Raw genomic sequence first — 21,597 nt, forward strand, 5'->3', positions numbered from 1 at the left:
GCAAGCGATGGCGCGACGGCGAGGGATCGTGCTGCCGCGTAGGTGAAGATCGCTGGCGATAATGACCGCGTGATGGTAAGCGATGGCGAGCAGCATGTGTAGGTGAATGATCGCGTGATAGGGTGCGATGGTGATCAGCATCCGCAAGAGGGCGAGCGTTCAGGGTTGTGCGATGAGGAGCAGCATGCGTAAGCGGGCGATCGTGCAGGGTTGTGCGATGGCGAGCAGCATGCGCAGGTGAATGATCGCGTGAAAGGGTGCGATGGTGATCAGCATCCGCAGGAGGGCGATCGTTCAGGGTTGTGCGATGAGGAGCAGCATGCGTAAGCGGGCGATCGTGCAGGGTTGTGCGATGGCGAGCAGCATGCGCAGGTGAATGATCGCGTGAAAGGGTGCGATGGTGATCAGCATCCGCAGGAGGGCAATCGTTCAGGGTTGTGCAATGAGGAGCAGCATGCGTAAGCGGGCGATCGTGCAGGGTTGTGCGATGGCGAGCAGCATGCGCAGGTGAATGATCGCGTGAAAGGGTGCAATGGTGATCAGCATCCGCAGGAGGGCGATCGTTCAGGGTTGTGCGATGAGGAGCAGCATGCGTAAGCGGGCGATCATGCAGGGTCGTGCGATGGCGAGCAGCAGCATGTGTAGGTGATCGCTGGCGAGCTGGTGATCGCTGGCGAGCAGAAGGTCGACGCGTGTCCTGTGAGAGGACAGGTGGTGCGGCGTGTTCACGAGCAGGAACGGGAAGATCGCTGGCGCGTTGGCGAACATGTGTTTCTGACACACGCGCAGCACGATGTTGCGTAGCCACAGGACCAGGTGGATGGTGAGCAGGGAGTTCAGCAGGAACTAAAGGGTGGTCAGAGACCACAGGGCGATGGTCCTCAAATGAGCGCTGACGCTCGGAAGAGAGCTGACGAGCAGGAGAGCGCTGGCGAGGGGGGCGAACATCAGGAGAGAGCCGACGAGCAGGTGAGCGTCGGCGAGCAGGAGAGTCTTGGCGAGCAGGAGATCGTCGACGAGCAGGAGATCGCTGGCGAGCAGGAGATCGCTGGCGAGCAGGAGATCGCTGGCGAGCAGGAGAGCGCTTGTGCGCTAGCCCTGCTCGCGTAAGGGAAGAATCCCTTAGCCCCGAAGGGACCGTTGCCCGTCGGGTGACGAGTTCTCCAGAAGGCGAAGATCCGGCAGGAGATGGCGAGCGGTCTGCAGAGAGGTTCAAGGAGGGCGGAGCAGTCGGTTGAGGCTGACGAGGAGAGTCCCCCCGGAGGACGAAGACCCAAAAAGGCGCCTCTTAGTCCCCCTGTAAGGGGAAGGGAGGCCCTTGTGGCGTAGAGGGCGGTGAGCCTTACGGCGGAGGCGGCCTCGGGGGAGATCGTTGGGACCATCGGTCCTCCGAAGGGGAGTCTCCGTCAAAACACTTCCCTCAGAAGGAAGCTGGGCAGCAGTCGAGACCGAAGGACTCACTTCCCCCTTCGAAGGATGCACGGAAGGAGGAGGAGAGCCTTGAGCACCATCACCAGCAACAGCACCTGCGTCGGAAGGCCCAGCCACGTCGGAGGCCTCTGTCACCACGACGTCGACAATAGACAGAGGGTCTACCTCCGCTACCACCGGCGACTGTTTAACAGCAGCCCCCAACGAGACAAGGTCAATAAGAGCGACCCTGGAGGGCAAGCCCTTAAGCCCCAGGGACGACCAAATCTGTAAAAGATCATCACTGGATAAGGCATTATTATCAATAACCTCCCCCGGAGGAGGAGGGGGAACCGCTTCGCTATGGGAGGCGACGCCCTCTCCCCCCACCGAAGGTAGGGAAACAGAACAAGGGCCTGCGCTCCCACTCGGACGACTCTCCTTAGGAGGCGGACGAGGGGGAGCTTCGGAGGAGGTTTGGGCGGCGGAAGAAGAGTCCCGAGAACCTTCCTCCTTCAAGGCTAACCCCGGAGGAGAACGGTCTCTCTTGGACTTCTTCTTACGCCGACGGCCAAACCTCTCCCACTGGGAGGCAGACCACTCCCTGCACTCACGGCACATGTTATCCTGGTCGCACCGTCGGCCCCGACATTGAGGGCAGAGGGTGTGAGGATCCGTAATAACGTCCGACATGAAAGTCCCACAAGGACGGCCGGCAACTCCAGGGCATGTACGCATAGTAAATAAAAGAAAATAACTGAAGGTCAACTTCCAACCAATCACACAAGCTGAAAAGAAAAAGCAGAAAATTAAAGGCTGTCACGAAGGCGATGAACAGACACGTCTGATCACCGCCGAGCCAAAAGTGAAGTGAAGCAAGTCACCGGTGTGTGGAGGGGGGAGGGGTAGCAAGCTACCCTTCCCCACCCCCCGCTAACTAGCGCGGGGGTAATTAACCCTCGTTAAAAACTATTGGCTCGTCATTTCAGCTGCGCTAAAAGTAATACCCTTTGTAAATAGCGTGGTTTGTATTTCGGTTACGGAACAAATGACAAATTCATAGATAATTTGTATTTTTTCTAACGATACAAACCTTATCAATTTACTTAGGGGTATTACTTTTGGCGTAGCTGAAATGACGAGCCATTAAAGTTTAGCGAGGGTTAACTATCCGCACCGCTAGTTAGCGGGGGTAGGGGGGTATCTTGCTACTGCTCCCACTCCCACACCTGTGATTTAGCTCACTTTGCTTGGAGGTAGGACTTCAAGGGGGATAGGGCTGGCGGTCAAGTTTGTATAAATAGCTAAGATTTATATCGTTAGGAAAATTATAAATTAACTACGAATTTGTTATTTGTTCTGTAACTGGAATACAAACCTACGCCATCTATTTAGGGGGTGACTCACCCATTCGGAAGGGTGGACGTCCCTGCCAATCTGGCTTTTTGGCTTTACCTGGGGGCTCCTAATCCGAGTATATCAGTACTCATAAATAAGGGGTCCCTGCACCTCGCTAAAACCTTGCTATGCAAGGTCCGCAGCCTACGCAAGCTGTGTATTGAGATATATAGAAGTGTGACCGTCCAGTTAAAGTTATTCAGAGTCTTTAGTAGGAAAAACTGTTTTAATACTAAGTACACAAGGGAGCATGGTTTACCTGCAGTGGTTTGAGGTCAGCTTGTGCAGAGAACCCAGGATGCTGCTTTACCCAAGAGGGGGGCGGATGAAGAAAAGAATAAGAGCCTGTCAAACCTCTTCATTCACACAGACTAAAACCGGGTAACAGTGCCCTCAATCTTCTGCTACTTGTCCAATAAGGAGCTTGAGATATTAAACCAGCTGTTGTGCAGCCACCACAGGACCGATAGAAAACGTATCAAGCCTCCTGTGGGTCACGTCTTGCAGGTAGTGGGATGTGAGCGAAGTTTGACGTTTCCACACCCCAACCTGAAGAACCTGCGTCACTGAGAAGTTTCTCTTGAATGCCAGGTCATGAGCTCTGGGGCGACGTGAAAGAGGAGGATCTGGATTCAGTGCATGGTCTATGACCTTGTGAATCCATGCTGAGATTGTGTTCTTAGTGACCCTCCTCTTGGTCCTTCCTGTGCTGACGAAGAGTGCAGGCACACGAGGACGGGCTGCAGCTGTTCTCTTAAGGTACAGCCTCAAACTCCTCACTGGGCAGAGTAAGAGATGATCAGGGACATTTGTTACAGAACGAAGACTCGAAATCCGAAAGGAGTAGAATCGCGGATCCGCTACTCCAGGGTTCTGAGTCTTGGCAATAAACTCAGGGACAAAGCTGAACGTTACCTATCCCAATCACCTTGAATGGGTGATGTCGTATGAGAAACCATGAAGTTCACTGACTCGTTTGGCCGAAGCCAAAGCTAGCAGGAACACCGTCTTCCAAGTTAGACTGCGATCTGTTGCCTGGCGTAATGGTTCATAGGGAGCTTGAACCACGTTCCATGGGGGAGGTCTCACTTCAGACTGAGGACAGTTAAGTTCATAACTCCATATGAGTAAGGAAAGTTCTAGTGATGAAGAAATGTCCATTCCTTTCAGTCTAAAGGCGAGGCTTAAAGCTGAGCGATAGCCTTTTACCGCCGAGACTGACAGGAGCATTACTTCCCGCATATATACGATGAACTCCGCTATTGCTGGAATAGTGGCATCGAGAGAAGAGATGCCCCTTCCACGACACCAACCACAGAAGACCTTCTACTTTGCCTGGTACACTGCTGCTGATGACTTTCGCAGGTGTCAAGACATCCTGATCGCAACTTGTTGCGAAAATCCTCTCTGAGAGAGGACATGCTGGATAGTCTCCAGGCGTGAAGTTGTAGCAAAGCTATGGTTTTGTGGAATATGTTGGCATGTGGTTTTTTGAGAAGATCGTGTCGTGGAGGGAGTTCTCTTGGGGGCTCCGTTAGGAGTTGCAGAAGGTCCGGAAACCATTCTGCGTGATGCCACAGAGGAGCTATGAGGGTCATTGAAAGGTTGACCGATGTTCTGGCCTTATTGAGTACCCTACTCATCGGACAGAAAGGGGGAAAGGCGTAAACGTCAATGTTGTCCCACCGTTGTTGGAATGCCTCTTGCCAGTGAGCCTTGGGGTCTGGGACTGGGGAGCAATATAACGGGAGACTGAAGTTCAGGGCCGTTGCGAAGAGGTCCACAGTCGCAAAAACCCACAAAGTCAGGACTTTGTTGGCTACTAGATGATCCAAAGACCACTCGGTACTCGCTATCTGAGATGCTCTGCTCAGGTTGTCAGCAAGCACATTCCTTTTACCCGGAATAAAGCTTGCCGATAGTGGTATTGAGTGGATCTCGGCCCATCTTAGTATCTCTACTGCTTGATAGGATAGGTGCTGCGAAAAAGTACTCCTTGCTTGTTGATGTAAGCCACTACTGTGGTGTTGTTGCTCATCACTACCACTGAGTGGCCTGCCAGGAACTGTTGGAACTGTTGAAGGGCCAAAAAGACGGCCTTCATCTCTAAGAGATTTATGTGGAGGTACTCTTCTGACTCTGACCAGAGGCCTGAGATCGTGTGGTGGAGCACGTGGGCCCCAACATTTTTTTGAAGCGTCTGAGAACAGCATCAAATGCGGGGGGAGGACGAGAAGATCCACTCTCTTTCGTAGATTCTCGTCTGCCACTCACCACTCGGGGCCCGTCTGTTACGCTGATCCCATAGGGATCCGGATGTCCGGGGAATCGAGAGTCTGATTCCACCGGGACTTGAGTCGCCACTGGAGGGATCTCATCCTGAGGCGGCCATTGGGAACTAGACGGGCCAGTGATGAAAGGTGACCGAGGAGATGTAACCACGTCTGGGCTGGAAGTTCTTCTCGTCAGAGGAAGGGTCTTGTGACCTTCCTCAGCCTTGCTATTCTGTCGTCTGATGGGAAGGCTTTATAGAGATTGGTGTCTATTATCATGCCTAGGTACAGTATACCAGTCTCTGTGTAGGAAGCAGGAATTACTTCTCGCGATTTACCATGATCCCCAGATCTTGGCAAAGTCTCAGAAGTTAGTCTCAATGTTGAAGAAGGGTTGACACCGAGTCTGCTAGGATTAGCCAGTCGTCTAGATAACGAATGAGACGAATGCCAATCCTGCAAGATGACACTAGGGCAAACAAACACTCTGGTGAACACTTGTGATGCTGTGGAAAGACCGAAGCGCAGCACCTTGAACTGGTATTTCCTGTTGTCTAGACTGAATCTTAAGTACTTCCTTTAAGACGGATGAACTAGGATCTGGAAGTACGCGTCCTTTAGGTCCAGTGTCCACATGAAGTCCTGTGGTCTTACCGTTAGTCTGACCGTGTCTGCAGTCTCCATGCAGAACGGAGTTTGTTTGACAAACTTGTTCAGGGCTGAGAGGTCGATGACTGGTCTCCAGCCTCTAGACGCCTTTCTTACAAGAAAGAGTCTACTGAAGAAGCCTGGGGACCCGTCGCTGACCTCCTAGAGAGCGCCCTTCTTCAACAGGGTCTGGAATTCTGCCCGAAGGGCTAGCCCCTTTGCTGATCCCATGGCAAAGGAGTCTATAGACACTGGATTCCTGGTCCGGGGAGAGAGAGATGTTATGAACGGGACTCGATATCCTAGATGAATCACAGAGATTGTCCAGGGATTGGCCCCGAGTTGCTTCCACTTGTCCGAGCAACTTATTAGGCATCCCCCTTCTGATGGACAAGCAGGTGAGTGCCTATCCTAGCGTTAACGGCCTCGGCTGCTCCCTCTAGGATTTTTCCCTCCCATGGAGGACTTGGTGCCTTTCCTGTCCTTGGCAGGAAAGGGCTTCTTAGACACCGTAGTCTTCGCTGTTGTCTTGGTCATCATGGTCTTGGCTGGACGGGACTGCTGAGGAGTTGGTGGTTTATAGGGCTTGGAAGTCAAAGCCCTATGAAGAAGGGAGTCCTGATGGGACTTCCTCCATCTCTCAGCGGCATGTTCCATGTCCTTAGGCTCAAACAGATGGGCTCCATCTAGAGAGCAATGTCTGAGCCTAGCGATCTCGACATGACGGACTTGTTGATGGAATCTCTCAGACACCACGTCCCAACGTTTCAGGATGGTATTTGCCCTTAAGTTCGAAACTTGGTGGGCGAGAAACTCAATCGTGCGAGTGCCTGAGAGAAGAAAAGTCTCCATTGCCTTCCTGGTACATTCCTAGGAGAAATTCTCAGTTCGTACCAGGATTCCCAAGGTCCCTAACCAGATATCAAGCCATGAAGTAGCTTGCATAGCATACTTCCGTGACCTTCTCCTGATTAAGGATCTCGGTCGCCAAGAAAGAGACCTACCGGCTGGAGAGTCTCTCTAGAGAGATCCCCTTGGTAAGCTCTTCTAAGGAGTGGTGGAGAGGAAGAGCTGGACTAGGCTCCTCCAGGATCTCGAAATACCTCCTCTGTTGGACACGAGGAGGTGGGAGGAGCTTGTTGGTAGAGCCAGAACGATGGGAGGAGGCATATTTGGAGAGCTGTAGGGCGATCTTAGCCCTGGCACCTTCAACCCTTAAGACCAGGGCAGGGCTGCGCGGGTCTTTGAAGGTTTCTGGGTGCCAAAGGCACGGTCTAAGACCGTGTCCTTGCCCTACCGGGGGGGATTGATTGATTAGATTGAAAGTTTTCTGGCATCCTGACATCTAAGGTCATTGACTCTGGATTGGTAAACCCATTGAGAACCCTTACAAGAGTCAGAACCTGCCAGAATGCATGTTCTGACTCTTTTTGCTCTCCTTCCGACGTTGAACTTGCAGCAAAGTCTCCATCTTCCATCCCCGAGAGCTCGTCCCAGGGTGGGTCGCGGACATCCCTCAAGTGACTGGCTGTCTCCCTGGATTTGGTAGTCCTATTCGAGAACTTTGGCAGGGTCTTGGAGTCTTTGAGCTCCTTCCGAGGAAGGAAGTAGGACTCCAGCATCGAAGGCCAAGATGTCATGTACCTCCTGATCTCCGAAGATGGTAGGGAACTCCCTGCGTGAAGGGAGGCTTCCTCCGAAGATGGAAGGGAGGAGGTCCTTTCCTCATGGGACTCCCTTGGCAAAGATGAGGTGGGAGAGTATCCCGAGGAAGATGCAGGAGGAACTAGTCTTGATGGCCCAACCGGAGTTAGCTTTACCCTCGAGGAAGTGACCACGTCAGAGACTCCTCTTTTTCTCTACAGGGGGGAGGAAGAAGTCATGGTTCTGTGCCGAGAGTCTGGAGCTATAGGCTGCTCCGAAGAGTGGCCAGACAGAGCAGGATTGAAGGCCTGTGCTACTGCTCTGACTAAAGCTCTGAACCATGACTGACTGACTAACACACTGTCAGACAGATCCCCTGAAGATAAAGGGACAGAAGGTTCCCTATGAGGAGTTTGTAGCTCGTGATCTTTACCACAAGAAGCTCGTGATCGTGATCACGAGTATCTCGCTTGTGACCGTGAATGTGTACCTCACGATCGTGAGCATCAGCAACAGAATCGTGCTCGGGATCGCCGTCACGAGCGTCTCGCTTGTGACCATGGACGTGTAACTCACGATCATGGGCGTTTAACTCACGATCGCGAGCATCAGCGTGGTAGTGAGAGTCTCGCTCGAGACCATGAGTGTCTAGCACGTGATTGTGACCACAATCACGAGCGTCATGCTTAAACGCGTAACTCACGATCGTGAGCGTGAGCACGATCGTAAGCGTGAGTGCAATCATAAGCATGAGTGCAATTGTTAGCGTGAGCGTGAGCAATCGTGATCGTGAGCGCCTCGCTCGTGATCGTGGCCACAAGACACTCGTTTGAGCATGTGCTCCGTGAGCGTGTAATCCACACTCATGAGCACGAGCGTCTGGCTCATGATCACGAGTGTCTAGTTTGTGATCATGAGAGTCCTCAAGATCGTGGTCACAAGCATCTCGTTCGTGACCGAGAAAGTGTAACTCACGATCAAGAGAGTGAGCACAATTGTTAGCGTCTCGCTCGTGAACAAGAGTATCTAGCTCAAGATCGTGAGCGTCCTCAAGGTTGTGTCAAGACTAGTGTCGCAATCGTGGTCATGAACGTCTCGCTCTTGTTCTTGAGCGTGCAACTCACGATCGTGAGCGCTATCCTGAGCGTCTTACTTGCGATCATGAGCTAGTCATGAGCAGAAGATGCTCATGATCGAGATCACGAGCTCGCTACCGTGAGTGTTTAACTCACGATCTTGAGCGTAAACGCGATCATACTCATGGTCTGTATAGAGACTTTCCCTCAGAAGGGGTTCTCACAACTGGAGGCAAAACTCTAAGCACCAATGAGCTCTATCCTAAATTGAAGGTTAACATTAAGTATTGATTTAGAAAAAGCCCAGGCTTATTTCTAAGTTCTCCCCAAAGGGATTTCCCGAACAGAAATCCTGCCGGAGTAATCCCACGAAGGGAAACCGAACAAATGCTCATCTTTAAGAAGAAGAACGTCGAGATTGTGATAACCTACGACCTCGTGATTGTTGCAATCTCTGTGGCAATCATCGATCGTCACAAAAGACGCCCTGACGGGTGTCCAACATTAGATTGTCGCGAACGACATCCTGACCGACCAGGAAGACAAAGTGATGAGTCTCGCCCATGTGATCGTTGAACAGAATAAATTCTGAACTCATCATTGCATTGTCCTGAACGACATCCTGACCGACCAGGAAGACGAGGTGACGAGTCTCACCAATGCGATCGTTGAACGGAATAAATTCTGAACTCATCATTGGATTGTCCCAAACGACATCCTGACCGACCAGGAAGACGAATTGATGAGTCTCACCAATACGATCGTTGAACAGAATAAATTTTAAACTCATCATTGCATTGTCCCGAACGACATCCTTACCGACCAGAAAGACGAGGTGATGAGTCTCGCCTATGCGATCATTGAACAGAATAAATTCTGAACTCATCATTGGATTGTCCAGAACGACATCCTGACCGACCAGAAAGCAAGGTGACGAGTCTCACCCCCTGTGATCGTTGAACAGAATAAATTCTGATCTCATCAATGGATTGTCGCAAATGACATCCTGACCGACCAGGAAGACAAGGTGATAGTCTTGCCGCAGTGATTGTTAAGGAAAAAATAGTCTATCGATCTGGCAATTGGCGAGCAAGCCGTGGGTTGACGATCGTCCATAGTCTCCGAATGCTCAACAGGCGGAAGTTACATACGTGGGCTGAAACGTTGCCTGTGGGGAGAGAGAGAGAAAAATTGCGGATCATTGGGAGACAACGAGATCGGCAGAAGGCGAGAAGATTCGTCGTCAGCAGGAGTCGACAGAAGGGTGAAAGGGAGGCACATTAGACCTCGTAGACAGCGAAGACGTCAGCAGCAGCTACAGCCACTGGCTTTGCACCCCGATGTCGTCTATAAGCGCTGAAGAAAAAACAAAGAGAGAATTAAAAATTTCTCCCCTCCGAGGGGGAAGAAAAAACCCAGCCCGCAGACAGGAGAGGTTACCCCCAAGAAGAGTAATCAGCACAGAGGAATCCTTCCGATAACTCACGGGGACAAACATCGACATCTGAAAACTGCAACATTACTCTGTAATGGATCATCAGGTGATCGTGAGCATGTAATATAAACACAGTCATATCTGTAAAGAAAATAATGACCGTAAAGCAATAGTTATAAATGGCTAAGCCTTGAAGGGAGAAAGGAAATGTCCATTCTCTACCAGCCAAAAGCAAAAAGTGACATAGTTCATTGAACCGTGAGTAGATATAGGGGGCTAGGTACCCCTCAGCAACCCCTTACCTACCCACTGTTAGTGGTTAGGTAGGGTTGCTAACTCACACTTTAAATCTAACGGCTACCTTCCATCTCTGCCGAAAGCATATTCCAAATAAATAACAAACTAAACTAAGAAGTGTGTCCAGCGCATTTTATCTGTGTGATTACAAGGATAGTTTTGTGGATAAGTGCCATTTTGCACCTAAACCATCGCTTTTTTTTTTTACATCTGATTTGGATTACTCAGACTTCGAATATTAAGGTAAGACATTATAAACCAAGTCTCAGCAAAGTTAAGGAAACGGCTATGTAAGATGGCCGAAAATCTTAGTAGGAAAGGATGTGGCTTCTAGGTTAAGTTATGTGGCAAAGTTTAGGTTAGCTGTTGTTCTTGTGGTTGTGTCTCTTTTAAAGTTAGACCATGTTAAAGATTAAGAAGTCTGTGCTCAAAAGAAAGCAAAAGCTCAATAGATAACAGAAGTTGAGAGAGATCAGTGCTTGAGAGGTAACAGTGTCAATTAGTCCTTAGGTGTTGTTTCACCCTCTTGTTTTTGCATGAAAAAAAAATATTGTTAGATTTTTTCTTTTTTGTTGGTTTCAGCCGTTATCTTCCGTAATTCATTAGTTTCCATTTTATCTCACCCTAAAACCCCGATTCCCATATGGGGTTCCCCAATTACCGTTGCGGGTTAAGTTGGGTAGTGGTAATCAGAAAACAATACTTTTGTGCAAGATAATAACATCAGAACACAATAAAACAGAAAATTAATGGAAAAAATTATTTTTCATGCAAAATTAGTTGTGAGGTGACTAATGAAACTTAGACTGAATTTTGTGTATGTAAAATTAGATAAAATATCAGTACAATTCCATTAAAATGTGGATCAATTTTGTGGCAAAAAAAGAACATTTCACTAGTGTTAATAAAATGAAGGACAAACGTTCAGTCCCTCCTAAAGGTTACTCTGGTTGTAGCAATTTTCTAAGTTTTAGTTTTACCAGTTTAAAAATCTGCATCCAATCACCATCATCAGTTTCCAATTGGAGCCCTCAGTAATTGTACATGTAGTCTTCAGAAATAAAATAAAAATAAAAAAGCCATTGTGAAATAGTTTGAATGTTTAACTGTAAATGAAATTAACAAAGGATAGTTTCACAACTACAGTAAAATTTTTCAGATAAAACTTACAACTGACCATATAAAGTGAGAATTCTTACTTTAGACTTTAAAGTCCCCATAACCATCCTAAATATCATACCATTTATTTCCTGTATTCATCTGCCAATTGAGGCAGCTACCTACTCTGTAGCAACCACTAGAGTAAGCTAGCAATGTAGTCTTTCAAACATTAGGCCTATAGTACGCCTTCAATCAGAGAAGGATGTGAGATAAATTAAACTAAATAAAACTAAACAACAAAAATAACCCTACCTAGGGTTGAGCTAACCTAACGTAGTTAAATATCAATGTTAGAAGAGTAACAAATGTTGACTACCGCAAAAGTAGTCAAGCAGAACCGTAGTACTACCCCAGTATAAAAAAGTTAGAGTTGTCCCAGTTTTACGGTTGGTTTACCTGGCTCATCTCTTTCCAATTTAATTCGTAGGCTTGAAGATGACATGTAGCTGCTTAACTAGTAATTTCCAAGAAATAACGAGAGCTTAATTAGTCCGTGACACCACAAAACAGATAGATGCACAGTTGTCAGACAATTTCTTAGGTTGAATTTAAAGTGTTCGGACCCTATAACTGTATTCAATATCAATATAATGTCAACAGTTGTATTAATGAAAACATTTGCCCAGAAATGTTTATTATTTCAAAAACTTTTAAAACTCACTTCAAACAAATTTCTTATAGGCAAAAGCTTATGATTGGCATATTTATACGGTTTTAAAAGTGGTATTAAATCTCTGGAAGATTCGGACAGTTTGTTTACTATACTTTCATAGATAACATTTATAGAGATTTTGTTACGTTATATCAATGTAATCAATTTTAATTGAATGGCAGATATAACATGCTACGTAATTCAATTTTCATAAAAACATAATACATGATATTTATCATCGGCCTAAGGTTCTATGCACAATCAACTTTTATATAAACTTATATCAGCAAGTGAAATAATTTAAAATTATACAAGTAATGCTGCCTGTTTGTGTGAAATCTAATTATTTAAAGTCATTGTATAAACATTAATTGAACGCTGAATGTTCATCCTACATTTCATAAAGCTTTCTCTGACACATTAAACAAGATGGAACCATCTAATTTGCATTTGATATTTTTTTTTCTAAATTCCCAAAGACCAATTAAAGGGAATTACATTTTATCAACCGTATTGGAAACACGAATTAGAATATTTTGAGCTAAGAAATCTATAAAAACTCTGATTTGCAATTCTTCCTTTGCAAAAGGCGGGAAACCGTAAATAATCCAATCAGTCACGTCTAGTGACCAGGCAAGTCTGCTTGCTGTCAATAACTCAATTGTATTTTCCAAAGTTTGACCAAATTTAGGACGCGATGGATAACTTGGGTGAATGGAAATTACGCAAATACGCAAGAGCGGTTATTAGTGGTCCAAATGAAGGAAAAGAATGGGAAAGTTTACTTTCTTCCCCGGAGAAACCGCTGATCTTATCTTTGTCCAAGGTATGAGTAGGTGGTTTTGGGTTCCAAAATCGTGACAGTCTATAGGTCTATAAATTTTGTCCTCTGTAATTTTTATTCTACTGTAGTATAGGCATTCTTAGCTTTGATCAAATTCACCTGTGATAAATTTCTTTATAGGTTGGATTAAATTAATGAATCTGGGCTATAAATTTACTTATGTAAGAGAAACCACCTTAAGATATAACCAAACCTTACAATCATCATGTGTTGTAATGTGTATTGTTGTTATACCTATTATGTCCTGTGGCTTTTAGCGACTCAACCGTCGAAAACGCACTGACTTTTATATATATATATATATATATATATATATATATATATATATATATATATATATATATATATATGTGCCAGAAGTTGTCTTCTGGTATCTCAGCAAATTCTTAGGGGTAAAGTTGCAAGCCGTCTTTTTTTGAATTAGCAGATGCTGATACCCTTTACCGCTAGTATGGGTAGAGTTTTAGGGATAACTGGATTTGAACAAAGTCCCAAATATTTTTATTCTGATATCTGAACCACTTGAAAACAGCCCCCATGTTCCCTTTCTAAACTAACCGGTGGGGTAGGGGTGTTGCGTTTCAAATTTGGGTAGGGATTGTATATATGTATATATATATATATATATATATATATATATATATATATATATATATATATATATATATATATATATATATGTGTGTGTGTGTGTGTGTGTGTGTGTGTGAAGCTAGCGCAAATAGATGTGAGTGGCATCATTAAATGGAAGATCTAAGCCGGTGTGACGGTCTGAACGATCTCTCGGTCTCAGAATTCTCCTTTATAATCTGCGTATGCGCGAACATTACCGTTTGCCAGTGCATATGAGGTTGATGTTTTATTTTCCTTTAATGTTAGCGTGCGCAGCACAACATTACCGCTTGCCAGTACATACGAGCTTGATGTTTTATTTTCATGCGAGCGAAGTGAGCTAATGGCGGAAAAGAACCATTATACAATGTCAAGGAGAATTCTGAGACCGGGGGATTGTTCAGACCGTCACACCGGGAATGGGGGAAGATTGGGCACTGAGCAGACATGATGAGAAGGAAGGTGTAGGTTTTGTGTGTACAGGAAACTCGCTGGAAGACAAGAGAGACTGGAGAAGGCTATAAACTGAGTCATTCTGTTAAAAGAAATGACATTAAACTTAATGTTGAAGAAAACGTGCATGTGTAAATATAAACCGGTAATTATATATATATATATATATATATATATATATATATATATATATATATATATATATATATGTATATATATATATATATATATATATATATATATATATATAGGCCTATATACATAGTTTATTACCCATTTCATAGTTTAAAGCAAAATATAAATTCTGAATATATCAATAATCAAATCAAACCCTACTAACTTATCCAAAAAGATTTTTCTTCATCCCGGAAGAAATTATTTATGAAGTTCTAAAAATGAACATTTGATTACATATTTCTCCAGTCATCTTGAGTCTAGTCTGGTTGATTCTGTTAGATAAAGATGAAAGTTTCAAAGGTGGGAACTGTTAAAAGTATATATGAAAAATTTATGTTATTACAATCAAATACTTAAATTATTGTGCAAACGTTTTTCAGTAACTTTTTCTGGTTACAGGGAGGAATACTGAAAGTTCAGATGGAAAATGATCTCTTGGAGTACTGGAATCTTCTTGGAGCAAAAGATGTCAGGACCTTTATTCGGGAATCTTGTATCCTCTTCTTATGTAAGGCTAAGGTAAAGTGGTAATAGCATAAACATCGTAGGTGAAAGGAATGATTAATTTTTTTTAGATGGTCAGGTCGTATGGAAAAAATAGATGATGATAAGCTTTTGAGATGGTTCAACCGTGTGGAAAGAATGGAGGAGGATAGTTTTTTTAGATGGTTCAGTCGTGTAGATAGAATGGAGGAGGATAGGTTTTTGAGATGGTTCAGCCGTAAGGAAAGAATGGAGGATGATAGATTTTTGAGATGGTTCAGTCATGTGAATAGAATGGAGGAGGATAGGTTTTTGAGATGGTTCAGTCGTGTGGAAAGAATGTAGGATGATAGGTTTTTGAGATCGTTCAGTCGTGTGGATAGAATGGAGGAGGATAGGTTTTTGAGATGGTTCAGCCGTGTGGAAAGAATGTAGGATGATATGATTTTGAGATGGTTCAATCGTGTGGATAGAATGGAAGAGGATAGGTTTTTGAGATGATTCAGCCGTGTGGAAAGAATGGAGGATGATAGGTTTTTGAGATGGTTCAGTCGTGTGGATAGAATGGAGGATGATATGCTTTTGAGATGGTTCAGTTGTGTGGAAAGAGTGAAGTAATATAGGTTTTTTGAGATGGTTCAGTCATGTGGATAGAATGGAGGTTGATAGGCTTTTGAGATAGTCCGGTCATGTGGATAGAGTGGAGGCAGATAGGCTTTTGAGATGGTTCAGTAAGTAGTGTGGAAAGAATGGAGGATGATAAGCATTTTAGATGGTTCAGTCGAGTAGATAGAATGGAGGGTGATAGGTTTTTTCTGATGGTTCAGTCGTGTGGCAAGAATGGAGGATGATAGGCTTTTCAGATGGTTCAGCCATGTGGATAGAATAGAGGATGATAAGCGTTTCAGATGGACCAGTCTTGTGGAAAGAATAGAGGATGATAGGCTTTTCAGATGGTTCAGTCGTGTGGATTGAGTATAGGATAATAGGCTTTTGAAATGGTCCAGTTGTATGGATAGAATGAAGGATGATAAGACTTTTGAGATGGTTCAGTCGTGTGAATAGAATGGATGATAGGCTTTTGAGATGGTTCAGTCATGTGAATAGAATGGAGAAAGATAGGCTTTTGAGATGGTCCAATTGTGTGGAAAGAATGAAGGAGGATATAATTTTGAGAGGGTTCAGTTGCATGGAAAGAATAAAGGATGATAGTCTTTTGAGATAGTCCACTCATGTGGAAAGAATGGAGGATGATAGGCTTTTGAGATGGTTCAGTTGTGTGGAAAGAATGGAGGACAATAGGCTTTCGAGATGTTTCGTGTGGAAAGAATGAAGGATGATAGACTTTTTAGATGGTTCAGTTGTGTGGAAAGAATGGAGGATGATAGGCTTTTGAGATGGCCCAATTGTGTGGAAAGAATGAAGGATGATAGGCTGTTGAGGGGGTTCAGTCTTGTTGAAGGAATGGGGGATGATAGGTTTCTGAGATGGTTCAGTTTTGTGGAAAGAATGGAAAATGATAGGCTTTTAAAATGATTCAGTCATGTGGAAAGAATGGAGGATGACAGGCTTTAGAGATGGTCCAATTGTGTGGGAAGAATGAAGGATGATAGACTTTTGAGATGGTTCAGTTGTGTGGAAAGAATGGAGGATGATAGGCTTTTGAGATGGTCCAATTATATGGAAGAAGGATGGATGATAGGCTTTTGAGATGGGTCAGTTGTCTGGAAAGAATGGAGGATGATAGTCTTTTTAGATGGTCCGGTCATTTGGAAAGAATGGAGGATGATAGACTTTTGATATGGTCCACTTATATGTGGAAAGAATGGATGATAATAGGTTATTGAGATGGTCCAGTCGTATGGAAGAAATGGAATGGAAGATGATATCCTGGCGAGACAAAGGTGTTGAAGGGAAGGAGAAGCGGACCTAGAAAGTGCTTGGATGGATTTTATGAGCGTTAGTAAGGAAGGGTAACAGGCTGCTCACTAGTTGCATTACTGTTTGAATCCGCTAATATTGTAGAAGCATTCTGCATGGTTTCATCCACAATTCACCTTTTCAATCATGAATATAGTGATGATGGTTGTCTTGAGTATTATATATTCTAATATACCCATGTGTATACAAAGCACTACACATATGATATAAATCGTAGCCGATTGAATTTTCCTTTTAAGACATGGATTCTTTTATTCTTCCCAGGGACTAGTACGCAAATGGCGGATACAGTTCTGTGGCGGAACTTCAGCCAGTAATCACTGCTGCAGCTGTTATACAGCAATCAACAAATTTTTAACCGAACCTTGCATCACTGTTGACCACGTTATGGCAGATAAGCCTGGTTCATCGATGTCCAAAGGGAATTCTTCATCACAGTCATCTATTGTAGCTGCTGCCTCTTTGCCAGCATCATCGACCCTGGCTGAGCCGGGAGGCACTCCGACAGCAGGTAATGCAGTCAAGGGTCTTGTGAAATCCAAGAAAAATGTCACCAAAAGGCCATCTGTCAAGAAACGCAAGTCAGATGGAGGGGGCTGTGCCAGGACGCGAACTGACTTTGGGCATGGTAAGAGCACACAATGTTAAGTTACCTGTACATTTATTATTTGTAAAAGTTCCATTGTATCTTGTAAACTTCTGTATTCTGTTTTTACTTATGGTTTTTTCGTACTTAAAAATAAATGAACAATATCCACATATTCTCCAATTCCAGGTTTTAAGCGTGACGAAAACCTCCCTAAAGCTTTGGACCTGATCCACTTGCCTGGACTGGAGACCATGGTAAAGGCAACTGTCCAGGATCCCAATTTTCCAGACTTAGTTGAAGCTGTGCATAGAGTCATTTCAAATATGTAAAGAAGGGTATTATGTTCATTTTGTAAGCTAAACACTTCCTGTAGATTTTAAAGAATTATAAGATTTGCTGCTGGGTAAAAAGATTTATCTTAGACATTTATTTTTACTGCTTCCTAGTCATCTCGAGTTTATTGAGGAATTCCAATTTGGACCTACTCCTCATGCAAGACTTAGTATTAGAGTACAGTTGGATTTAAGAACTATTGGGCTTCAAGTTGAAAAAAAAAATCAGGCTACGAACATGAACAACTAAAAGGTTATGTCACTATTTAAACCCAAATCATTATTATAATATTATGTTGTTTATAATAGGTCTGAATGCTAAGCTTTACTAGTAATATGTATCATGCAGAAAGAAACAATTCCAGGTAGGCTGCTCATTTTGGATTTAAAAATATATGTTTTCTATGGAAGGTCTGCATTGTGATTAACCTTAAAACACACTTGAATAATGGATTACAAGTGTTGCGCAAAGTATTTAAGGAAATATATAAATTGTTATGAATATAATGTCTGAGATTTGGGTCATTAGATATTTTACCCACTTCAACTTTTATGATAAATGTATTCAAGCCATCTTTTTCCTTCATGGGGTTAGGCACGAGAGGGGTTATCTTAACTTTTCCATAAGATACGCCTTGTGCCTGGACTCTCAGGTCTACTATAGGTGTTCTTCTGTGGACCCTTTGCTATAAATCATTTGGTCTTCCTGTAGGTCCTTGCTTTCTTAATTCCATTATCAGCCCTTTTCTAAAAATTCAACTTCTCCTCGTCCGGTGTCATTACATGGCCAAACCATCCCATCTTATCTCCAGCTTCTGGTGACTACATCTCCCCATCAAATCCTTCAGTCGTAAGAAACTTCAAATGTCATCATGATGGAACACAATTTAGAGGAATTAGGTAATTAAGCAATGGGATACTTTGCAAAGGCCCAAAGCTTTTTATGAAAGTTTTGAAATGTCACCTACAAGAAAAATACCCTTAACCTGTCTCTGCAGGTTAATCTTTCTTTATTTTGAATTTACTGAAGAAAAATCTTATGATCCCAAGAAGAGTCCAGCAGAGGAGCCACATGATCAGAACGCAGGATGTCACCAACATAAGCCACACATCTGCATTGTAGAGTATGTACCTAGAATATTAAAAATTAGTTGAAGCGTATGTATCTCTTTTTATAACCACATTGTCAAACACACACGCACATTATATATATATATATATATATATATATATATATGTGTGTGTGTGTGTGTTTTTAAGAAAGAATTCACTATAAGAGGGGTTACCAAACTCATCATATAATCACGTGCAATAACATGAAATTAGCATCATACAAACTAGGCCTACGTATACTTGTTGACTTTAACCACCACATAAATGATTAGCACCAACGCACCATGGCATTTGAGCAATGGGACACTTTAGGTGTGCTGCTCCCTTATGACGGATGACGTACTCCGTCCAGAACAAGGCCAGATCCTTCGGAGTTCTCGGCTGGTCCTTCATCAAACGGGATCTCATTCGTGCTTCTTCGTGCATTCTGTAATTAAAGGAGTTTTTATTTCATAACATTAAAAGATAGAAAGTAATGAATGTTTGGGCTTGGGTCAGCAAATGGAGTATAAGCATCAATGTCATGTGTTAAAATGTGCGGATATTCCACAATAAAGAAAAATTTCTTTACGTTTTGTTATTCATGACAAATAAGATCTCTTCCAGGAGTCTTTCCTCAACGAGATCCTCCCACAGGAGAGTCTTGCCCCATCCCTGGCGTTCCACAGTCATCATATTGCCCTTCTGGTCGCCCATGACTGGTATACCAAGCAAAGGTCTTCCGTGGTAGACAGATTCGAAAATGCTGAGCAGTCCGCCGTGTGTTATGAAGAGGCGAAGCTTGGGGTGACCTGAGGAAGTTCAAATGTGAAGTTTGTAGGGAATCGATTTAAAAAAGAAAAGAAAAACTCACAATGTATTACCACCATCGTATAATATATTAGATGAATATCCACTCAATCTATCCTGGAATGCTTTACATCAGTTTCGTCCATTCGTCATTACCAGAATGTTTTTATATACGAGAATACGGCTCACTCATACAATAAATATTACGAACCAACTGCATTGACACTGTATACTGAGTACAGTATCAGTGAAGCACGAAATATCCAAACACTTGAAGCATATCTTTAGAGCTAAATTCGACCCTTCTTAAATAAGAGAGCTATTGTTAAATTAAAATTAGATTACAGTTGTATTTGAGTATGTGGGTCCTGGTTTTATTGTATTTAAAAAGACTTGACAGTTGCATAAACAAAGACGAGAGAATAATAATGGTAAAGTAAAAAACTGTCAAAGGCTAAAGCTACTTGGAGTTTAGTCTTTACATAATTGCCACTATCAGTTTTCAAAACAACCAAAAAAAAATGAAAAAATAAACATACAAGGAAAAAACGCATACGCTTATGTAAACCATAAACTCAATCAATACTATTGCAACGAACAACTATTTCCTTTATATATATGTAAAACATAAAAGTACCAGTGTAATTTGCTAGATATGTAAATGCCAAAGTTCTTAAACAAATCAATGAAAGACTGATTCATTCCAAAGGTAGTGTAAGTAAAGAACAATATATTTCAAAACTATAAATAGGAATACGAACAGTCATCGGGTATACTGAGAGACTATAGTCATTATAGTGTGGTCTGCTACACAAGTTAACAAATTTTCACTAACCCAGAATATCCTGTTGTGGTAGCCATTTTTCCACTCGCACATTCGGTGGCATTCCAGGTATAGACTCGTCATCCCATTTCCAGAGGACTCGCTGCTTCAGGGATCCGAAAGTTTTGATCAACACTTGTCTGTGGCTGCAACAATAAAGAGGGAATCTGTTTTTGATTGTTTGAATAGAAAGGAAATCTGCTTCTAACTGCAGGAGTAGCCTACAGAGAAATTTGTTTCTGACTACAGAAGTAGAGACTATTTTGTTTCCGACTACAAAAGTAGAAAGAAAATGTCTCCAACTGCAGGAGTAAAACAAAATCTATTGCTGCAAGAATATAAAGAAAATTTATTTATGTCTGCAGGAATAAAAGGAAATCTGTGATTGTTCAAATAGAAAATAAATGGATATCTGTAGCCTACATGATTGTATGAATATAAAAAAAAATATGTCAATGCTTGATGGAATACAAAGGAATCTGTCCATGACTATAAGAAAAGAAAGAAAATCTTCCTGTAAACTCTATGAATAGAGCCTGTCCAATGCAAGAGCCCGTGTCCCACATAAGGTGGAGAAATCTAAAAAGGCATTAACTGACAAATTTAAGAAAATTTCAGAAACTATCACCAAATCTGTCTAAAATACCTTGTTACGATTAGCAGTGCCTTTCAGCTTGTCTCAGGTTTAGATATACGTCATTGAATACTAAATTGAATTACACTGCTTCCTATAATTTTTCAAAGATGGGTTTTATTATAAACTCTAATAACATCATCACTACATTAAACAAACACGAGAAGTAACTCGATACATTTTGAAAAGAGTCGACAAGAGAATGATTGTAAATTTTGAAGTTAGGTTCCTTTGAATGGCGATATAGAGGAGATTCAGAATAACAGTGCTCTCAAAGGACACGAATTTGTGAAATTGATACCAAACGATCCGGAGATCCTAGAGACACCTCACTAGATACAGGGAAATGGTAGGTCATTTCAGAGGACCTCAATCGAAAACTGAAGCATATGGCACCTACCTCTCTGGCAGGTCAACTGATCTGACAGCAGTTCCTAGACTGAAGAAAATGAAGCCGTCATCCCCAGAGGCTTCAGCCCAATTATCGAGATCCTGTCCATTCAAAAATGTACCACATTAGGTGGAAGCATTGGCTTGTGTACTTTTCCTTAAACAGTTGTAAATGAGTAACTACTATGTATATAAAGTTTAATTAACTTTGTTACTCGTGAACTTCGAATTCTATACCAATGAAGTAGTGTATTGCATGTTTTTTCTAAATAGATTAAAATTATAAACGAACATGAAGGTTGGTAAATATAATATACTCTATGGATATAAAAATATGACCTTAATTTTTGTAAATGTATCATGTTATTCTTAATAGTCGCTAGATGTATTGTAACTGTTGGTTGCGGAAACCCAATTGAAGAA

At 43.1% G+C, this 21,597-nt stretch overlaps 3 protein-coding genes across 7 annotated transcripts in view; 1 reads left to right on the plus strand and 2 right to left on the minus strand.

Annotated features, from left to right (window-relative positions):
* The window catches only part of LOC137624524 (protein lin-37 homolog), a 139,755-nt gene extending 127,851 nt beyond the window's left edge, over positions 1–11,904 (minus strand). For all 4 annotated transcript variants that reach the window (XM_068355390.1, XM_068355391.1, XM_068355392.1 and 1 more), the window contains exon 1: positions 11,739–11,904. In XM_068355390.1, the coding sequence (XP_068211491.1) occupies positions 11,739–11,784 (46 nt within the window). In that variant the 5' untranslated portion in view covers positions 11,785–11,904. The remainder of the gene's footprint in view (positions 1–11,738) is intronic.
* A 142-nt stretch (positions 11,905–12,046) lies between these two features.
* LOC137624526 (uncharacterized) lies at positions 12,047–17,570 on the plus strand. Its single transcript, XM_068355393.1, has 4 exons — positions 12,047–12,820; positions 14,480–14,599; positions 16,769–17,132; positions 17,280–17,570. The coding sequence occupies exons 1-4, from the start codon at positions 12,692–12,694 to the stop codon at positions 17,420–17,422; spliced, it is 756 nt and encodes a 251-aa protein (XP_068211494.1). The 5' UTR covers positions 12,047–12,691; the 3' UTR covers positions 17,423–17,570.
* Positions 17,571–17,707: 137 nt separating this feature from the next.
* Positions 17,708–21,597, minus strand: part of LOC137624522 (UDP-glycosyltransferase UGT5-like) — a 14,721-nt gene continuing 10,831 nt past the window's right edge. For both annotated transcript variants that reach the window (XM_068355387.1, XM_068355386.1), the window contains exons 7-11: positions 21,185–21,276; positions 20,163–20,296; positions 19,110–19,329; positions 18,822–18,965; positions 17,708–18,557 (exon numbers count right to left, since the gene is read on the minus strand). In XM_068355387.1, the coding sequence (XP_068211488.1) occupies positions 18,425–18,557; positions 18,822–18,965; positions 19,110–19,329; positions 20,163–20,296; positions 21,185–21,276 (723 nt within the window). In that variant the 3' untranslated portion in view covers positions 17,708–18,424. The remainder of the gene's footprint in view (positions 18,558–18,821; positions 18,966–19,109; positions 19,330–20,162; positions 20,297–21,184; positions 21,277–21,597) is intronic.

This window comes from Palaemon carinicauda, chromosome 31, assembly GCF_036898095.1.
Source record: "Palaemon carinicauda isolate YSFRI2023 chromosome 31, ASM3689809v2, whole genome shotgun sequence".
Classification (NCBI taxonomy): domain Eukaryota; kingdom Metazoa; phylum Arthropoda; class Malacostraca; order Decapoda; family Palaemonidae; genus Palaemon; species Palaemon carinicauda.